This window comes from Acomys russatus, chromosome 8, assembly GCF_903995435.1.
Source record: "Acomys russatus chromosome 8, mAcoRus1.1, whole genome shotgun sequence".
Taxonomy (NCBI): domain Eukaryota; kingdom Metazoa; phylum Chordata; class Mammalia; order Rodentia; family Muridae; genus Acomys; species Acomys russatus.
The window spans coordinates 64,628,008-64,650,223 of record NC_067144.1 but is presented as its reverse complement, the minus strand read 5'-3'; the positions used below and the strand labels follow the sequence as shown (position 1 = coordinate 64,650,223).

Genomic DNA, 22,216 nt, shown 5'->3' with positions numbered 1-22,216 from the left:
GCCAGCACACTTTGTCCAAGAAAAGCTGGGGTAAAGAGAAGTGCTCCGTAGCCAAGGTGCTGGTGGAAGGACAGAAGGAAGAGACGGGGGAAGTAGGCTGAGTTTTGTTTTTAATTAATTAATTAATTAATTTAAAGAAAAGGCAGCTGTATTTCACATCCCACTTTCGGGGAGAAGGAACTCTGAGTAGCAGGGAAGCGAATGTTGAGGGGCGCCTTAGGCGCAGGGGAATTGTAGGGAAGGGTCTCTACAATTCGACCCTCTCTTTTTGAAAACTGCAGCCCAGCCGGGACACAGAAAGGGCTACAGGAAGCAGAGTGGTCCGGGAATCTGCAGCCCCCGAGAGATGAAGTTAAAGGTTCACCCTATTCCACAGAGCAGCCCAGGCTGTACAAAGTGCTGGTCACAGCGCTGCATCGGCGTCTTACACCCCCAGAGTGACGAGCCGTGGCTTGAGGCCAGCGCGGAGGCTGCCCCCTCCCCCTTTGGGCCCGGAGGCGCAGAGCTGGGGTTAGCACCAACTGAGCTCAGGGGGCGGTGTCGCAGGAATGGGGGAGAAGGGAGGGGCTCTAAAATGCTATAAAGAGGCAGCCCTGGTCGCCTAATTCTTGCACTCGCTGGAAAGCAGCTCAGAGCCAGGTGCTATCGCAAAGCCAGAGCGTACCGCCGGACCGGAGAGAGCTCAGATCGAGCTACTGCGGGGCCAAGGCAGAGGAAGAAGAGTCCAGGCTCCTATCCTGGACTTGTCCCCCAGCTCCGGAGCTCTTCTCGATCTCGCAGCAGCCTCTTGACTGCTCCAGCCGTGCGGTGCCTCTAACCCGGTGCTGGAATTAAAAGTTCCCGCGCGCCGGCGAAGCGCCTCTTTCTAACTGACCGGGAGCTACGGCTGCTAGCTCTGCGCGAACTTTCAAATCAAAGTGATCGTGAATTTTAAGCATCTGGAGCAAGCCAACTAAGCTTTGCTCGTCTAACCAGAACAAGAATTCGCTGCACTGCGAAGTGCGGTGTCATGCAACCAGCAGTCCCTTTGGAGTCACGCAGGCAGAAGCCCCGCTCCGACATGCAGCGGGCAGCAATGCTGAGCTCTCTGCCTGTCCCCAGGTTGTTGCTGCTGCTCGCTTCGGTAGCAATGCTGCTGTGTCTGCGGAGTGCAGACGGGCGCCCCACGGAGGAGGACGAAGAGCTGGTACTGCCTTCTCTAGAGCATAGCCCGGGCCACGATTCCACCATGCGCCTCCGTCTGGATGCCTTTGGCCAGCAACTGCACCTGAAGTTGCAGCGGGACAGCGGTTTCCTGGCGCCTGGCTTCACGCTCCAGACTGTAGGGCGCAGTCCCGGGTCCGAGGCACAGCATCTGGACTCCACTGGGGACCTGGCTCACTGCTTCTATTCCGGCACGGTGAATGGTGACCCCAGCTCCGCCGCTGCCCTCAGCCTCTGTGAAGGTGTGCGCGGTGCCTTCTACCTACAAGGCGAAGAGTTCTTCATTCAGCCAGCGCGGGCGGCCGCCACCGAGCGCCTAGTCCCAGGCACTCAGGAGGAGGAGTCAGCCGCACCGCCTCAGCTCCACATCCTGAGGCGAAGGCGGCGGGGCAGCGGCGGCGCCAAATGCGGTGTCACGGACGACCAGGCCCTGCCAACCAGTGACTCGCTATCAGAAAGCCAGGACTCCCAGAACCGTTGGCCGCTGCGGGACCTCACTCCACAAAGCGCGGGAAAGCCAACAGGTATAAGAGTGCTCCCCTCCAATTAACTTCCCGCCTCCCCACTTCCCTTTTCTACCTATGCTTTTGGGCACACTCTAGCTTGCCTCTAGACCTGAACTACTCAGACATACTTGCAGTTAATTGAGTTTCTCAGTCGTGACACCCCCCAAAATAGATTGGCCAAACCCTGCCAGAACATTTGTTTGCCCGAAAAGTTAATGATTTAAGCGAGAAGAATCAAAGTTCTTGCAGATAGGGGCGAAGCGTTTACTTCGGGAAGCCCGTAGACCGATTCCTTACTCACGAATCTCTTCCCATCCCTTTAATTCCTTTAGGGAATGTGTGAGTTCACTTTGGCTGGGTTGCAGTTTCGCGCTGAGGTTTGTAACCTTGGTCAGTGTGTGCACATAGCACTCTTAGGAGGGCGGAGTAGTGGAGCGACGGTGAACTCGATGTGTGTTCTGGAGACTAGGCAACCGGGTGGTGATCTCAGTTCTGTGGCCTTCTGTCCCCTTCCCCCATTTGAAAAGCTGACCCGGATAGCTGGCGGCGCTGGGGCCTCTCGGCAGAACCTGCTTGGGAGGTCTTTGACCTTGTTCGCCCCGCCTCCGTGAGCCTCCTACCTCCTCCCCGCAATGTGCACTCCCTCTCTCCCAGCCGAGGTTCTGCTCCCCAAGCACAGAGGAATATAACCCGCGGCTGATCCTCCCTGCTACACTTCGTCCTGCCTCTGCTGTGTTCAGTACTTACTAAACAGTCAGTTTACTTTGTCACTCCAGTTTCCCTTAGCCCTCTTTCACTTCCTTTCGTGTCCTATTCTAGATTTCTGCCCATTGACCCTCTAGGAGCAGGTAGTGATGGATCATAGCACACTCTACGACTTCTCTAAGGGCTGACTCTCAGTCCGCAGCCAGGGAAGGGCTGTTTTCCAAATAGGCAACCGTAGTCTAAGACAGGAACTTTTCCCCCCTGCCGCCATGGGCGTGAAAAAAAAAAAAAAAAAAAAAAGCAGGAATAGACTGCTGGGCAGAGTGGGTGGTCCTAGTGCTGAGAACCCTCGGGATCCTCCTGGGTGAGAGAGCTGAGCACTACAGATTAAGACTCCGCAAGCTCCGCCCCTTGGCAGACCACCCCCTTCCCTCCCCCTCCCCCTCTCCACCCTGCCCTATGCCTTCCACGTGGAGCTGGATGATCTCATTCATTTCAGCCCTGGCTTCAATAGTGAAAGGGTGACTCAGGGCGCTCTGCCTGCTCCTGTTGCCAAGTTTTTACTACAGCTGGGCACGATGATATCCATACTGCCTTACTCAGGCTGTGGCGTTCTCAAAGGCCACAAAAGAAAGCTTGTTGGCACATACACAGACAGCTTGATCACTCTAAAGAGCCGGCGTTGTCTCTTGTTTTATTTAAAGCAAAACGAAAACCTTTTAAAAATAACATTCACAGTTTTTAGAAGATGCAAATGTTTGTTTTATTGTTGTTCCAGGTATATTTCAGTTTTATTTACTTTGTCTTGGTTGACTCTCCTAATATAGCGCAGAGAGGTCGCTATTAAGAGAGAGACAGCTCATGAGCAAACTTCCTTTTCCCTTTACAGGACCTGGAAGCATAAGGAAAAAGCGATTTGTGTCCAGCCCCCGTTATGTGGAGACCATGCTCGTGGCTGACCAGTCCATGGCTGACTTCCATGGCAGCGGTCTGAAGCATTACCTTCTTACCTTGTTTTCGGTGGCCGCCAGGTTTTACAAGCACCCCAGCATTAGGAACTCAATTAGTCTGGTGGTGGTGAAGATTTTGGTCATCTATGAGGAGCAGAAAGGGCCGGAAGTTACCTCCAATGCTGCTCTCACCCTTCGGAATTTCTGCAGCTGGCAGAAGCAACACAACACCCCTAGTGACCGGGATGCAGAGCACTATGACACAGCAATTCTTTTCACCAGACAGGTAAGACATCATTTTATCACCTCGAAGGTCAGCCTTGAGCTATTCAGATGCATTAAGAAGCCATCCCAACTGCCTTGCCCTGGTTTGTCTTATTCTATAGACTAGCTTAACCTGCCTTGCTTATTTCTATTTTAATTTCCACATCTCAAGTTGCACGGTTCTATTTTAGAAGCATTAGAGTGGCATGTGGCCAGTCTTTTGAGCCCAACAATAATGAAGGAACATGCTGCAAAGCACATGTGAAGACATGCCCGGCTGAGGAGCTAAATCACAAGTCCACAGTGTCCTATTTAAAAGGGATTTCTCTTGCTTCTTTGTAGGATTTATGTGGCTCCCACACATGCGATACTCTCGGGATGGCTGACGTTGGAACTGTATGTGACCCTAGCAGAAGCTGTTCAGTCATAGAAGATGATGGCTTACAAGCTGCCTTCACCACAGCCCATGAATTGGGTAAGTAAATTGGGCTCAACTTGTGAGTTAAGCCCAAGGCATGGCTATAACCCAATAAGCCACTCTGATTTGAGAGAAAGAACATCTCAGACTATATTGCTCCTTTGACAGCAGCACTCTTAGAAATTATAGGATATATTTCCTACTATTTCAAATATGCTGTTATTGAACAAGCAAAAGAGCTATAAACACTTGAAAACTGGCATATATATATATATATATATATATATATATTGATCAAAGTAGGTATTATCTCCAAAACAGGTTGTCTAATAAATATGTCCCCTCCTGTATAAATAAGCCCCTCATAAGAGAAGAATCAGGCTGCATGTGACTGTATCTTAATGTGGATCTTGTTTGCTTCCCAGGCCACGTGTTTAACATGCCACATGATGATGCAAAGCATTGTGCCAGCTTTAATGGTGTAAGTGGGGACTCTCATCTAATGGCCTCAATGCTCTCGAGCTTGGACCATAGCCAGCCCTGGTCTCCTTGCAGTGCCTACATGGTCACATCATTCCTGGATAATGGCCATGGTAAGATGCCAGCTACTCTTTCTAGAGGGCATCCAGCCTTCCTCTTATAGGATTCTACCTAAAGAGCTATGTGGTTCTTGCTCAACTCATTTTCCTTCTTTCAGAATGACTTTTCTCTGTCAGGATCATACGTTATACATCTTTACCCCCACTGCTTCCTGCCAAGTAGCTCCCAAAGTCCATTCATTCATATTTTGGACAGCAGGATAACTTCTCACCATTGTTAATCCAGACGTACTTTATTGAGAACGATGCCTTGATAAAAATCTAAATCTGCCTGGCATTGGTTTCCCCAAAACACTACAATTCACAAGTGTACTGTTTCACACAGTAACTATCTTACAACACCATAATCAATTTACTGTCATGTTTTCACCAAATACGCCAATATCTATTAATAGTTGCCTTTTTATCCCCCCCCCCCCCGCAGGGGAATGTTTGATGGACAAGCCCCAGAACCCGATCAAGCTCCCATCTGACCTCCCTGGGACCTTGTATGATGCCAACCGCCAGTGTCAGTTTACATTTGGAGAGGAATCCAAACACTGCCCTGATGCAGCCAGCATATGTACTACTCTTTGGTGCACTGGTACCTCCGGTGGCTTACTGGTGTGCCAAACGAAACATTTCCCTTGGGCAGATGGTACCAGCTGTGGAGAAGGGAAATGGTGTGTCAGCGGCAAGTGTGTGAACAAGACCGACATGAAGCATTTCGCTGTGAGTTTTTCTAATGAAACGCACTTGTTTATAACTCAGAATTGAAAAGAACAAAGTGATGCTTAAGCTCCTCTGTCTGTGTCCCACAGTGGGAATACAAGATGATAGCAGTTTGAGAGTCGATTCCCGTGTCTCACATTTTTCTTTCATTCCCTAAAGAGTCTCAATAGTTCTAATGGTGATGTATGTATCTCTGTTTAGACTCCTGTTCATGGAAGCTGGGGGACATGGGGACCCTGGGGAGAGTGTTCAAGGACCTGTGGTGGAGGAGTTCAGTACACAATGAGAGAATGTGACAACCCAGTCCCCAAGAACGGAGGGAAGTACTGTGAGGGCAAGCGAGTACGCTACAGGTCTTGTAACATCGAGGACTGTCCAGATAATAACGGTGAGTCATCTTGGACTTTGGCTCCCAGAAACGGGGCGAAGGAGAGGAGCCCACAACATGTGGCTGAAAGTTGGAAACTGGTGACATCGTCACATCCTTCTCTTTTCAGGAAAAACCTTCAGAGAGGAGCAATGTGCAGCACACAACGACATTTCAAAAGCTTCCTTTGGGAATGAGCCCGCGGTGGAATGGACGCCCAAGTACGCTGGCGTCTCGCCCAAGGACAGGTGCAAGCTCACCTGTGAAGCCAAAGGCGTTGGCTACTTCTTTGTTTTACAGCCTAAGGTAGAGGGTTTTTTGTTGTTGGTTTTTTGTTTTGTTTTGTTTTGTTTTGTTTTTGTGTTTTTGTTTTTGTTTTTGTTTTTACATTTGTATCTTTGCTAAGGAGCCAAAGGCTTGAACTTGGGGCTGTCTTTACAGGTTAACTTGTGTTCACTTTTGAATAAGAATGTTTCTAAATGCAAGAGACATTCCTTAATTTGGGATTTTATGTTGCTTTAAGCTGGGAAGGAAGCTTAAATCTAGCTAGCACTTAAGAGGTTTGCATGTGTTTAATATTTTTCCTTTATATCCAAGGAAAATGCCTTTGGAAACTCAAAAATACTCCCCCCCCCCCACATAACTAGGTTTCACATACAAAGACTTATGGTTAGATAAATTATATATATTAACACTGCATCCAAGAACTTTAGAAAGTAGTCCAAAGTACTTGTTACTGGGTACCTAGCAGCCGTACATACAAACATACTAATTAACGTGAGAGTCAGAGAATTAAAAATTCATTGTTGAAGCACATACTTTGAACAAAGTGACTCACCATTTCTTTTGGTGTTTTGCTGAGGGAATAAACCTTGCTTTGAAGTAGAAAATGAAATTAAATTTGTTCAAGGTGGTCATATGCCCTTAGCATTCTAAGATAGGAAAGCACATCCTAGTTGCAGATGAAATATTTAGCAAGTGATTTATGAAGTGCCTTCTACTCTGGCATATTATTCTTGGCCCTGAAGTTGGAACAATCATCAAACTGACAGTGAGCACTACTTCCATTGGCCTTAGCAATCGGGGAGATGGGCCAGCAAACAAATAAAATCAAGACGTCTATAAACTTTGCAGCTAGCTGTACAAACTACTGAAAATGGCAAAATGGAAGGTAACATGTGGCATGTGAGGAGGAGAACCCTCATCCCATGGGAGCAGAGCGAAGAAGAGGGTATTCATTCTTGCCATCATCACATGCCTCCTTCTCATTAGCTATTTTACCATGAGGTGCATGTTGTCTCTGCAGGTCGTAGACGGCACTCCCTGCAGTCCAGACTCTACTTCTGTCTGTGTGCAAGGACAGTGCGTAAAAGCTGGTTGTGATCGCATCATAGATTCCAAAAAGAAGTTTGACAAATGTGGCGTTTGTGGAGGAAATGGCTCCACATGCAAGAAAATATCAGGATCCGTCACTAGTACCAGGTAAGCTTCAAGACACGCACTTCGGGAATCCGGATGAAGCTCGGTTGGTACAGAGCCCGCTTAGTATCCACAAGACCCTGTGTCCAATCCCCAGCACTGCACAAGACCTGGCATAGTCTCATGTACCTGTAATCCCAGCCAGAGTTTGGGAGGTAGACACAGGAGTGACAAGAGGGTTACATGTTCAGATCGTCTTTGCTAACATAGTGACTTGACGTCACTTAGACTACAGGAAACCATGACTCAAAAAACAAACACACAAAAACAAAAACCCAGCTACTTCAAGTACTTCCAGTGTTTGAGAGGCTGACTGGGGAGGATGTTTCCTATGGGGGTCTGGATTTAGCCTGCACTATAGTGAGTTCCAGTATAGCCTGGCCTACAACTGAACCCTCATCTCAAAACTCTAAAATTAGTTAATTAACCAACATATGAAGCAACACATATACTTTAGAGACCACGTAATTTTCAACATACCATTTCATAGGACTAAGGAAAAGTCACATTTAAAAGAATTGCATATTTTAAAGCAATGCAGTTGATTAACCAATAATTGGAAGAAAGACATTTACCTGTTTGCTTTGTCCACAGACCTGGGTATCATGACATTGTCACAATTCCTGCTGGAGCCACCAACATTGAAGTGAAACACCGTAATCAAAGGGGGTCCAGAAACGATGGCAGCTTTCTGGCTATTAGAGCTGCAGACGGTACCTATATTCTGAATGGAAACTTCACTCTGTCCACGCTAGAGCAAGACCTCACCTATAAAGGTACTGTCTTAAGATACAGTGGCTCCTCGGCAGCGCTGGAAAGAATCCGCAGCTTTAGTCCACTCAAAGAACCCTTAACCATTCAGGTTCTTATGGTGGGCCATGCTCTCCGACCCAAAATCAAATACACCTATTTTGTGAAGAAGAAGAAGGAGTCATTCAATGCTATCCCTACTTTTTCCGAGTGGGTGATTGAAGAGTGGGGGGAATGCTCCAAGTCCTGTGGATCAGGTTGGCAGAGAAGAGTGGTTGAATGTAGAGACATTAATGGGCAACCTGCTTCTGAGTGTGCAAAAGAAGTGAAGCCAGCCAGCACCAGACCTTGTGCAGACCTGCCTTGCCCACATTGGCAGGTGGGGGATTGGTCACCATGTTCCAAAACTTGTGGGAATGGTTACAAGAAGAGAACCTTGAAATGTCTGTCCCATGATGGGGGAGTGTTATCCAATGAGAGCTGTGATCCTTTGAAGAAACCAAAGCATTACATTGACTTTTGCACACTGGCTCAGTGCAGTTAAGCAGTTCTGAGAACAAGGTAGCATAGGAGGGCTGACACACTGAGACCAAGAGTGCTGGAGCGTTGAGTCAAGCCAGTAACCAGTGAGGTGTGTCCAGGAGGTGTGTGTAGGGGGATACATAGCGAAAGAGGTAGATAACGACACTATCCTGCCAGTTAAAATTTGATAAGGTAGTTAACGAGGAATATTAGCATCTGAAAGACCATGTGTAGCATGACAAAGCCCTGAGATTATTAATATTTCTTTTGTTCCATCCTTTGCTGAAACAATTGTCCAAGTCAGGTAGAAATATGGCGAGCCCTGATGTGTGGTGCTGGTTAAATGCTTTGTATCTTTATGTCTTGTGTTAGCAAAGGCAAAGCAGATGAAAGGGAGATTGAGGTGTAAACATAGCTTACTGTTTATGCTGGCCATGGGGCAGGAGAAGGCTACAAACAAGATCATTATTGGAAGGTCTGGCTTCCATGGTTTCAGGAGATGTTGATACATCATTCCTATCAATAGTGAAAAAGTTCAGATTGTTTAATGTGAGAAAGTCTCACCTCTGGGAAACGCCTCATGGTTCCTTCTTATACCATCTCAGTTTTTAGCTATAATTCATGTTGAGGTAGAAACAATCCACTTATTTATAAAATATACATTGATTCTAAAAGGAAAAGAACCTGAAGTGTAGGAACTGCAAAAGACAAAAAGCAAACAAACAAACAAAAAACACTCAAGGAAACACAGCGAGTGGCATGTCTCCTGCCTCACTTTCTCCTAAGGTTAGCCTACCTGGGGACTATCAGAGTAAAAGCTAATCCTTATCTCACAAAAGGTGACAACATCACACATTGTGCCAGAGTAACAATGGGGTATAGAGAACAGGGGCCTACGAGATTGGGAACTTGGAGATCACTTGTCTCATGTGGGAGGCTGCTGCGGGTAGCAGGTCCACTGCTGGCAGCTGGTCCAACAGTCGTATCCTGGCGAATGTCTGTTCAGCTCTTCTACTGAGAGAGAATATGACTGTTTTCATATGTATATGTATATAGTAAAATATGTTACTATGAATTATATGTACTTTATAAGTATTTGTTTGTTTGTTCCTTCTAAGAAGGACTATAGTTTATAATAAATGCCTATAATAACATATTTATTTTTATACATTTATTTCTAATGAAAACCCTTTAAGTTATATCGCTTTTGTAAAAGTGCATATAAAAATAGAGTATTTATACAATATATGTTAACTAGAAATAATAAAAGAACACTTTTGAATGTGTTTGTCTATTTTCTGAAGTGGGATTAATTCCTGGGCAAGAAATCTGATGAGACACAAACATTGGATTTCAAGACAGTTTTTAAAATTCAGGTGAATGAACTATATTTTCTGTTTGTAGATGTACTAATAAAAATGACGTTGGTGATAAGATTGTAACTAATGAGGTTGGCAAATCACTGTAAAGAGCTAGATAGTAAGTATTTATGGCATTGTATGCTATATTTCCTGTCACAGCCATGACAGTACATGCTTTGTAGGAATGGAAACAGCCATAAATGACCTGTAAATGATTAACCATGGCTGTGTTTTAATAAAACTTTATTTACAAAAACAAATAGTGGGCTGGATTTGTTCTATGAGCTTGTTAGCCAACCCTCAATGTGATAAAGTAAATGGAAAATGATTCAGCTTCTTGATGCATTTCAGACTTTTGTCTCCATTAATTGTATCAAGTAAGTCATAATGCATGGACATATTTAAGCTATTGCATAGTGACAGTGCCTCACTCATTTGGGAAAGATATGAGTGGTGGCCTAACACTGTGAAATCTCCACCTCCCTCATCAGCAATACCAAGGTGTTTGGGAGAAATCCTAGAAAATCCAGGACTCTAGATTTCTGTGGGTGACTATATTTTAAAAACTAAGTGGTGTATCAGTGACTACAATTTCAAATTATTTCCATTATGATATTTCTTTCAGAAAATTGTTTACTAGAAAACTGGCAATGTGCTCAGCTTCTGGCATTCCTAACTTTACTTTCACCTTTTCTTCTCCTCAGCATGATTTTTCTTACATACTGTAACAAAATGCTTAGTTCAGCCTTAGTTACTTAATGTGTCTCCCTCAGCAATGCAACTAGATATGTCTGTACAGACTAGGATGTAGTGGGAGCAGGGTCATCAATTGGGCTGACTTCATATTACCGATTACAAGATCCAAAGACGAAACAAGCCTTCTCACATCATCGAGTAAATCTTTAGATGCAGAACTTGACTATGCAATTCAACAGCCCATGTTGTCCTGTGTACCAGAAACTTTCATTGACAATGACTTGCCTTTTATGTGGTACAAATTCCCTTAGTGGGTAGAACAATGTATATACCCCAAAACCCTGGCTGATGTCACCTATACATGATACTCAAGTAAAGGTTCATATATTGCATTGTATAACATAACATAAATAGTCAACATAAAACATAACATCAAAAGTAAAAATTAAGTTTACGCAACAGCAAAACAGAACCAAACTTCCACTGAACACAGACAGGCTGTAACTTCACATCGGACACATAGCCAGTGATGCAATCCAGATGACCAGGTCTTATCTGCAAAACCACAGCAATACGAAGGACCAAAATGACATACTCACCCCATGACCACTACAACTATTGAAATGTCCTTCAGCTGACATAACTCAGAAGAAATCTGAGGACACAGAATTTAACAACTATAAACACAGCTAGAGAATTTAAATAATTTAAATGGGAGACACAAAATCACCTGGACCAAATTGAATAGGACATAAATCAACTCCTAACTGAAGACAAAGAAAAATGCAAACCAATCAACTAAGTGAAATGACAAAGGCAGTACAAAATCTGAAATCTGAATTTAATGAAGAAATGGAAATAAAGAAGAAAACTTAAGCTGAAATAAAGTTAGAACTGAAATATTTAAAGTTAGGAAACTCATGGGTGAACCCCACCAGCAGAAGGGATCAAGCAGAAAAAAGTGTCAGGACTTGAACAGAAAGCAAGCTGTACTTATGTGTGAAATTAATAATGAATAAAAAAAGTTACCAAAAATGTAGAATTTCAAGCAAAAGTCAAAATGAAATAATTGGTTTTTTGAAAAGCAGCAATGTATAGAGAATTATTATATTTTGTTCTGCACACTTATGTCATAGTTTTAATTTTTATTGCTGTGATAAGACATCACAACCAGAAGCAACTTGTTAGATACTGGGCTATTTGGCTTAAATATCCTGATCACCATCCATCATTGAGGAAAGCCACATCAAGAAATCATTCATGCCAGGGACCTGGAGCCAGGACTTGAGACGTAGTCCCTAGGGGAAGGCCGTTTACTGGCTTGCTCCCCATGTCTTTCTTGGTTTGCTTATACAACCCAGGACTAACTGGCCCAAGGTGGCACTGCCCACAGTGAGTTGGGCCTTTCCACATCCATCCTTAACCAAGAAAACGCCCCACAGACATATTCTTTCAGGCCAGTCTGATGGAGACCACTCCTCAACTAAGGGTCCTACTTCCTACAGGTAGTTGTGTCAGCTTGACAAACACAACCAGTTTACCATTCTACAGTAATAACATACACATTATCATAAGTTATGAAATCTTGACTATTTTATACTATCACCTCCTAGACCTTTCTTCAGCAACACAAGGGAAAGCATTTAAGAGAGAGAAAGAGTATCGAGTTTCTTCTTGGTAACTTGCTATCCTTCCTCTGAGTGCTGCCAGGCCTCCCCATCCAGGGGACGTGGTCAGAAAAGGGACACCAGAGTTCGTGTAAGAGTCAGATCTCACTCTCCACTCAACGGTGGAGAATATCCTGTTCATAGACTCGATACTCTAAGAGCATATATAGGGAGAGGAGGTCTCCCTCAATCACAGACATAGGGGAGGGGAAAAGGGGGGAAAGTGGGAGGGAGGGCCGAATAGGAGGATATAAGGGAAGGGCTAACAATTGAGATGTAATATGAATAAATTAATAAAAAAATGAAAAAGAAAAAAAAGAGAAAGAGACAGACACAGTCAAAGAGACAGAGAGAACTGAAAACAGAAGTGAAGGTTTGGGACAGGGAGTACAGCTACAAGATTTAACACATGGGAGAGGACAGGACATCTTTGGGTTTTTTGTATGGCTTTCCCCCCATATGTGTCCTGATATTTTTGTTCATTATTTCTCTTTCATTTCCTTCTTTACAGTGACCTAAGAACTCGCCAGTTCCCCTGTGCATTTCACATGAAAGCAAAAAAGTGTAACACAAAGAAAGCAGGAGCAGGAAAACTGCTGGGAGTGAGACACATTAGAATATCCATCTCAGTTTCCCTTATTTCCAGCTGACTTACTTGGTTCGGGAACACCCAGAATTTTCAGCTGCAAATATGTCACCAACATCGTTAATAAGATCGGAACCTGGGCCTTCATACTGTGTCTTCTTGGAGTATGACAGAGGTGACAATAAAGAGGACATTTATTCCAAATATACTTGAAAGGAAAAGGAAGGTCAGGGACAAACATCACCTATTGGCTTGAGGAACAAATTCTAAATAAATAAATTTAGCTAGAGACTTTTGTGTTGAACAAAAAGGGGTCATAATGTAAGATACTAGCTCTCTGAGTCTATGAACAAGTTATTTTGTCTCAGGGACCCATGGCTAGTTAGTAAAATACATGGAATTCACGGATGATCTCTGTCACAGTGAATTATACAGCCTATGGATTGGATGGTAATTGAATATTGTGCTTTTTTATTAAAAAAAAAAAAAAGGACCTTGGTCCTGTAAGTGGCAATAGTCAGAATGTGGAAAGTGACTATCAGTGGTCATAGTTTTGTGTGAATTTCATGCATACTTTTAAATTTGACTTCTAAATTTAACATGCAAGACTACTAAGAATTGCAGAACATACTCTTTACCTTTGCTTTGTGATCTCCCAAGTTTTTTTGGCTTCAAGCACTGGGTGATTACAGTTACCATGCTTCTATGATCTTTTAAAACCTTTATTGTCACCCAGGAGCATTTGACACAGTTAAAAGAGCAATCCTGAACACCTGGGAAAACTCTTGGTCTCATAAATTATGGACATTTCTAGAAAACTATCCTTGGAACTACATGAGATGGTCCAGCTGGGTGTACACTCCTGCGAGCTCAGCATGCAGGTACATTGGGCAGCAGGACAGAGAGTTCAAAGTCATCCAGTACCACATAAAATGATCTTATCTCAAAACAAAACACAATACTGAGACCATTGGAATATAACATTACTGGGGAATGTAAAAGATATAATGCTACAGGTACAAAAAAAGCTCTACTGGCATTCCAAACATAGACAAATGAACATTTTTCTGAGAGACTCTTATCCACCAACTGGGATTTTAGAAGGAACATTGTATCTGTATCATTGATTTTTTAGTTTTAATTTTTATTTATTATTTTTTGTTGTTCTTTTGTTTTTCAAGACAGGGTTTCTCTGTGTAGCCTTGACCGTCCTAAGATGCATGTCACTGATCACCAACATAAGAGATGCAACATAAAATGAGAATACATGCTTATTATACAAAAGGAATGCACTCTGCCTTTAGGTTGCTTGGCAACACACTTATAGTAGTAATGCTCAAAAGAGATAGAAAGCTGACACCATTTTAAAAGTTTGCCTTTAAGGTGTGTGTGTGTGTGTGTGTGTGTGTGTGTGTGTGTGTGTGTGTGTGTGTGTGTGTAATAAGCACCTTGGCCAGTGAAAATAATGGAGAAGATCTGCTTTCAGTGTAGAAAGGCAACATTTAATGTACTAGAGACCTGAAGGGAGCAGGATTCCTCTGCTCATAAGCTCTCTCTGGCTCTTCTATCTGAAATGGCAAAATTATTTTTTTGTACTTCCCTTGCCCAGTGGGCTCCAGAGCCTTGCAAGAAGGTCCTCTGGGATCCTCAAGATTTTAGCCTCAGATAGGGATACATTGTTAGTATCCCCAGTTCTTAAGACTCTGAAATCTTGTTTTCACCCACACTACTGGATTCCTAAATCCAATTTGCACAAATTTTCAGTGTCCGTGATCATGTAATCTTGTGGGCCAATTTAATTAATTCACATATGTGTGTGTGTGTGTGTGTGTGTGTGTGTGTATAAAAGTTTGTTTAACAAATTATTGGTTTTGTGTGAAATATGATGTGTGTTAGGTTCTGATGACCACAATTTATGGCACTTATCAAATCTGACTTTAACATCAGAGAACCGGAAGACCCTTAGATCCATCCCTAAAGTCGTCGTTGCTCTACACCCCTGGTTCTGTTTTTATGAGGAATCAAAGTTATCTAGAAAAACTGTTGACTATGTTGATATTATCTAATGTGAAAAGTAAATTCAAGTTATAAAGGCAAGTGGCATGACCTTTCAGACACATATGCCACAGTTTGAATATGTAAATTGACCTCCAACCCCATATCTGATAATTAAGGATTGTAACCAAGGGCATAAATTGTTCCAGTACTCCAACAGTCCCCTTAGGGAACACCTTAAGAAATCCTTTAAGGAAGTGTTCTGTCTCATGTCTCAGGATTTCTCTTCCTTCCTTCCTTCCTTCCTTCCTTCCTTCCTTCCTTCCTTCTTCCCTCCTTTCTTTCTCTCACCCTCCCTTTCACTTTTTTCTTTCTTTTCCCCTTTTTTAAAAACTAGAAACAGTATCACTCAATTGAAAGACCTACTTTACTCATTACACCTATCTACAAAAGGCTTTCATTGTATCCAAAATAAAACCCTTCTTCAAGGACAGACTTGCCATCATATCACAGGTCATATCCCAAGAATGTGCTGTAGTCTCTAAAGGTGATTCCAGGAAATTCATTCCAGAAGTATTTTAGCCATGGCTGCATTACTGAGAAAGAAGTGTTACCATTTGAAACGATAGCCTTGAAAGGCCAGAGTGCATTTGAGTATAGGCACTGATTAATCTGTTCAGTCATATTGAGAAGTTGGTGACAAGCTTGTTGACTTTGCAAACCTGGTGTTAGCAGTGAGGGCTAACAGAGACAGATTTCAGGCACAGTCAGTTTGTACCAGGTAAAAATATTTTGAAGTATATTGCTTGTGCTGTAAGCATGAGGTGTAGGAGAAGAAGTTCTTCATACAAAATAGGGCATACCCAAAAATATAGACTTGGGGTTCCTAAGAAAGCCACAGAGAGTAAGACCAAACCAAATACAGGTAGAAAGGTTCCTCACGGAAAAGTTACAATTAACCTTCTTAGCATCATTCATGTACTTATTGGATATCTCTCAAGGTACATCTCAAAAAAGTTACTAAGAAACTTGTTTATTTTCTGTTTCTACCTCCTTTGGTGGGTGAAGTTATAGGTGACGTCACAGATGCTTTGGATGGAATCATAGTCTGATAAAATCAGAAGCCCCTAGGGTACACAAGGCGTTCTAGCCTTTCCATGAAAATAGGGCTGCTGCTGGGATTCCTGGGAAATTTCAGGTTTGCAGCTAAGAGGGGAGAAACACTAAGCAGTTGTTAATTGTGCTGGAATTCTGGCTGCTCAGCTTGAGGCTGAACCCTAGACTGAGGTTCTTACTCATGTTTCCAGGATTCTTGCTGACTTTCTATCGTGTCTTATGGGGAACTGGACTGCCTGCTTTCCAGTCTGCGTCTGCGTGCTATGCTTAGGGCCTTGCCTTAACTTTCTAGTGATTAAAGCAATACTTAACATAGAGTAATCAGCTCCTACTCTGCTATGATGGTAGATATTAAGGTAGTAGGTTACAGTGAGGTCATTTTTAAAATTTCTCCCGAGAAAATATTTGTATGGAAGCAGAGGGACAAGCAATATAGTGCGTATTCTGTCCTTTTGACATAGATCTTTGAAGCAGGATACAAAGAAAAGGGAAACCATGAGGATGTGTGAAAGACAAGGAGCCCTTCACCATGGAATCTGCTTCAAGCCTCCTACCAACTGAGAAGCCGGAATTCCAATGTACTTATCAAATTTGTTATCAAGCTTGACAATGTAGGGTTAACATTCCTTTTATATATGGATGTTTTATTTTAAAGTAGCAATGAATCAGGTTTAACAACTTAAATGAATATGACCTTGGGTAAGATCTCTATCCCTCCCACACATTTTCTTGAACCAGTAGCAGGACCATTAACTTTGCTCATAGTGAAGACGCCCTGCCTTCTGCATCCCTGTAATCTATAGCCTTGCCTATTTGTTAGTTTTTCCTTTGGAAGCCCTCCTTTTTTTCTTGAACTTTTGCCTAAAATATATATTAAAATCTCTTTCAGTATACTTCATTTCTCCATCATCTTGACTCATAGTTAATTTCTTTTCTTTACCAAGAATCTTGGGTTTGCCTAAGTGAGTTATCTGAAGGAGAATTTATTTGCGCTCAAAGTTTCACATGGCACACTTTTACAGGGAAAAAGCATGGTGTCAGGAGTAGGAGGCAGCTGGTCACACTGCAGCCATAGGCCGGAAGCAGAGCACAAGGAGCATTCATGTTCAGGCGCCGTCTCCTTCCTGCTTGTGGAGTCAGCAACTTCAGTCAAGGAGAAATACTGCTCATGTAGGGTAGGTCTTCTCAGCTTCCTGTACTTGGTTTAGGTACTCCTGCTCAAATGTGACCAGAGATTTGTCTTCAAGGTAACTCTAGACTTAATCAAGTTGTCAGACAATATTAACCATCACATCTACCCCATTTCATACTTCTCCTAGAGGAACATTTACATTTCTTGGCAATGGGCTGGAGAGATGGCTCAGAGGTTAAGACCATTGGCCCTTCTTCCAAGGGTCCTGAGTTTTATTCCCAACAACCATATGGTGGCTCACAACCATCTATAATGAGATCTGGTGCTCTCTTCTGGTGTGCTGGCTCAAATGCCAGCAGAATACTATAAAACAATAAATAAATTTTAAAAATTCTTGGCTACATATTCACTTCATGAGTGCTTTTGAGTTTCAAACTCCATGCTGTAAGATGTGGCTTTGGTTCTATCAAGTGAGTGTAAACAAAAAGACAGGGAATTTAGGCATAAGGTTATTGTGTGGTTTTAAATGATGATTTCTGTCTCAATGTTGTGAAAACACTGCTCCCCAACTCTTCCCTGGTATACCAATAAAGCAGCTTATAGCCAATCACTGAGCAGGGGAGAGAATAGGGTTGGACTTCCTGCCAGCCAGAGGAGGAGGAGTTAGAAGAGGAAGTAGAGGATGGAGCCAGAGTACTCAGTGAGGATTCAGCCATAGTAGAGGTCCAAGGAAGAGGACAAAAAGGAGCTGGAGGCCAGGAAAGCTACAAAGTGCAAATATCACTGGGATCTTTGCTGAGAGTAAGACAAAATAGCATAGAAGCTAAGAACAGACATGAACTGCTCAGATTGTGTTGTGAAGCCCTGTATTATAAAAGAGTCTCAATTATTTGTGTGATAGCCAGGTTAAGAAATAACCTTAAAGAAACAAAAACTGCTTTATAAAAATAACCTTCAATAAGAGAGAATATGCTTGACAATGTGTAATATATATGTGCATCGCAATATCTTAGAAAGAAATGTATTTAGGTCATTATTACCAAGACTTATGATCCCAAAGAACTCAGAGCCCTTTGGGGACTGTGCAGGATGCTACCACTCAAGGTCTCTGTGCTGTTTAAAGCTCTTCAAAATCTACCTGAAACAATCTTCAAAACCTTATTACAGAAAAAACTGGAGTGTGGCAATTTGATTTGTTGTCAATTACAGTTTCTCAGCATGAAGAACTCTTTTCTTTGACGAGGTAAGAGAATTGTTTGTTTTTGTTTTTTAATCTTTGTAATATAAGGTCTTTTTCTTCCTTTAAGGTCTTGTGTTAGTTTAAAAACAACATGGAAAGGTAAAACAGTATGACGTTTCCTGCTGTTGGGCTTCATCACACAGATGAACACAAAGACCATCTCTACCATAACTGGGGAAATCTCCTTTAAATGATATTGTTTGCAACTGTGCTCATTATAGTGCCATTTTATTAACCAAGAAAGAAATGTGCTTGTTTCAAATGCACTTTGTTTAGTATAAAGTCCGAGGCAGGATTTTACTTTGAACTGTGTTGTTTTTTATACGTTAACCCTTCAAGCAGCCGAGAGTCCCATAGGAGTATTTAGAATAATTTTTATACTCTTTGTTGTCTATCTAAGTACACCTTATGTTTCTTAATAATAAAATAATGGTTTTTACAGTGTTGCTTTCTATCAGGTTTCTAGACTTATAGTTAATACCCAGTTAAAATCAAGAAAAGTTTTATTCATTAGCCAATACACAGGTTTCTTGAAAGGCTCCACTATAGACTAAAATGCTCCCATAGTTGAAGGTGTGGTCAGTAAGTCAGTGTCATACACAACCACTACCAAAGTTAATCCACCTATGATTGTAAGTTACTTTGGAAAGCTGAAAAATTATAAAACCATTCTGACTTCCTCTTCATCTTTTAGTAAACTGGGGAGCCCTATTCAGGGAACACTATAAAGTGTGTGAACTTTTGTTTACATAGTCACCAGTAGTTCTGGAGAAATGCTATGATTGTGATTGGTATTAATGTCCAGGCTACATGGCACATAGAAAAGCATTTCACAGATATTGTCCAATTGTCCTCACCCCAATTCTTACTTACAAGTATCACTTACAAAGACCTGGCCACTTCAGAAGACCCCTTGGTAATAAGAAACTGAGTTCCATTAGTTTGGAGTCCGGTGAACTATCAACCCAACAAAAGCTTAATCAGGCTGAAGTCATCCATGTGCTCAGAGACTCCACAAGAGCGGCAAGTATGACGAGTGGTGAATTCAGCCAAAAGAACTAGTGCTTTTCTAACGTAAAGAACAGACATAATTTTTTCAAACACTTAAGTTTAACAAATGGCCATAGACATATTTTGGGGGAATTCTGTTATTGTTACCATGAAGCTAGACAAAGCTAATGGTAGCAATGGCTCTCTCAGTTGATTGTTATGGTTTTAATATGAAGTCTCACCACTAGCTCCTGATTTCAATATTGATCCCTAGCTGGTGGTAGAAGGTTCTGGGAGTTTGGGAACGTGAGACCTAGCTGCAGGGAATAGATCATTGGAGGGTATATTATTCCTGATTGTTTCTTGGATTTCCACGAGTCCTGTGTCCACAAAAGTGCTAAGAGCTCTCCTCCATACTTCCCACTTCTGTGAACTGTACCGTTCCTCTCGCTTTCCCTGTGGGGAGGGGCTGAAACATCCAGAAACATGAGCCAAAACAAGTAGTCTCTTGGGTCTTATAGTCATGGAAACTCAGGAATCAAATACAGGACCAAAGCCCTGACCTGCAAGAGATCTTTTCTAAGCCCTTTAAACCAGACATTATGTCCTTTCTTTCTTTGGTTCACATTTCAGAATAAGTTAGAAATTAATTAGCATACACTCAAGATCATCGATTTCCATGATGCAAAACCAAGGATTCTAGAGCTTTAGATTGATAATCATAAGACAGAGAAAACACTTAAAAAAAAATGTTTTCTAGAAGTGAATCTTCAGAGGAGATGAACATGGATTGTGTGAAACTATGAAACTTTCAAGAAATTTAAAAATTGCTTAAAAATATTCACTAGAAAAAATCTCATATATACTTGCCGCTGAAAGACATTGACACTCTCTGTATTCATGTAAGCAAAGAATACAGTGAGTTCATAAAACTTCTTGAAAGTGATAGGTATGATTGTAACAGGAACTACACAACAAAAAATTAACGTGAGAAAAAACTTGCCGTTATTTATGACTCACAGGTAATATTTTTGCTGTGCTGGCTGTTCTTTTTGGCAATATTTTGCCATCAGATGCATTCACAGTTTAATAGTAGTTTAGCTAGCTGTCAAAAAAAAAAAAAAAAAAAAAAAAAAAAAAAAGTCACTCACATACACATACAAACTGAGACCTCTAGTGGCCTTAAGTAGTAAATGTTCTAACTGCTCGCCTTCAAACCTCATCAACTAGTAACAAATTCTTAGAAAATGGAGGCTTTCCAATGACTTCAAAAGGATAGACATTTACCTTTCAAACACTTAGTAATCTTTTATTAGACTTTTCTATTAAATTAAAGTGACTATTTGTAAGAGTTGAGAACGAGAGTTGCTGTGACTCTGAGTAGTTTAGAGAAGCAACGTACAGTTTGGAACATGAACATGAAAGCAGCATTTGGATCGAAAGCCCTTTTATTCCCAAGTGAAATGATTCAGGGAGAGTTGGGATGCCAGAGACAAAATGTACACTGGGAGTCTGGGATCCAACCCAGCAACAGCGATGATGTAGAGACTAAAAACACTTGACATTTATCCACTGTTTGACATACTGGAACGCAAAGGCAATATTAAAGTGACAGATCACTGTCCCAGACCAAAACAACATGACAATCACCGCAATGTACTGCCCTAAATATGAAACCTCCTGGGAAAGGGGAAATGACAGAAAGAGATTCTACATAAATTAGGAATGGAATTACGAACAGACATGGTGTCAACATTGACTTAGAAGCTGTGCAATAGTCAGCAGCAGGAATGCCTGAGATTGTGTGTTTTTCATGTACCTTCCTTTATGGTTTTATTTATTTGCATTGGACAAAGAAAGCCAGAATGAGTTGTAAAGAGGGTTCCTCTGTGTCACTGTAGATAACACTGTTTGGAGATTTTCCAGGAAGACAGGCTATTGCTCAGCTTGGTAAACACTGTGTTCAAACGAAACACTCTGAATTCAAGTAGAAAACAGGGTAAGAGGATAATGTCTGCGTGACCATTCAGACACAAATCTTAAAATTAAAATTAAAAAGTATTGTTTCTAACAGACACATCAACAAAATAAAAATATACGTACATATTATTTATAGATTAACTACAAACCCAAGGTAAAGTTCAGAAGCAGATAGTGATTTAGATCCTGCTACATTTTTACTAATTTGGTTTCTTGTTTATATACTTATCAATGTATCCCTCTATAGAGAGACTTTTATTTATTTTGTAGGACAGATGAGGTAGATAAGAGTGTGACTATTTCTACCTTTGTATTCTCCATTGGGAAGTCAAGGCCCTAGATAAGATCACTGGTCAAAGAAAGGACAAAGTATGCTTGCTCAACACTGTGAGCTACAGATAAAAACAGCCAGATGACTGCACAGAGAATAAAGCTGACTGAGAAACTTGGGGAAACACTTGCAGAGCAAAAGGAATTTGAACTATGGTCTAAACAATGAGTGGGGTTTGGCTAGGTAGAGGATGGCATTCCTGAAAATACAGAGGAACTTAGAAGTAGAAAGGGTTTAAGTTAAAAACAAATACCCTGTTAGACCTGTTTAGACTCGAGGCAAAATAATGATGACAGCTGTGAGCGGTAAGTATTTCCCAAAGCCTATGGACAGAAGGGAGCATGCTGTGATATCAGACAGGCAATGAACACTGACTTTCTGAGTGCCATAGGAAGTGACAGGTGATATAGGTAGAATAATAAATAAATCTTGCTGCAAAACCTTTGTTGTAAAGCGACAGCCTACAGACTGGGAAATAATCTTCACCAATCCTGCATCTGACAAAGGTCTAACATCCAAACTTTATAAAGAACTCAAGAAATTAAACGCCACCAAACCAAATAACCCAATTGAGAAATGGGGCTCAGAATTAAACAGAGAATTCTCAACAGAGGAATATTAAATGGCTGAGAAACACTTAAAGAAATG

The 22,216-nt window shown here is 41.9% G+C and overlaps 1 protein-coding gene across 1 annotated transcript; it reads left to right on the top strand.

Annotated features, from left to right (window-relative positions):
* Window positions 1-391: 391 nt before the first annotated feature.
* Window positions 392-8,609, top strand: Adamts1 (ADAM metallopeptidase with thrombospondin type 1 motif 1). The gene is made up of 9 exons (XM_051150167.1): window positions 392-1,727; window positions 3,304-3,650; window positions 3,971-4,103; window positions 4,472-4,639; window positions 5,070-5,356; window positions 5,558-5,744; window positions 5,854-6,029; window positions 7,030-7,205; window positions 7,797-8,609. The coding sequence occupies exons 1-9, from the start codon at window positions 1,010-1,012 to the stop codon at window positions 8,494-8,496; spliced, it is 2,892 nt and encodes a 963-aa protein (XP_051006124.1). The 5' UTR covers window positions 392-1,009; the 3' UTR covers window positions 8,497-8,609.
* The last annotated feature ends 13,607 nt before the right edge of the window (window positions 8,610-22,216 follow it).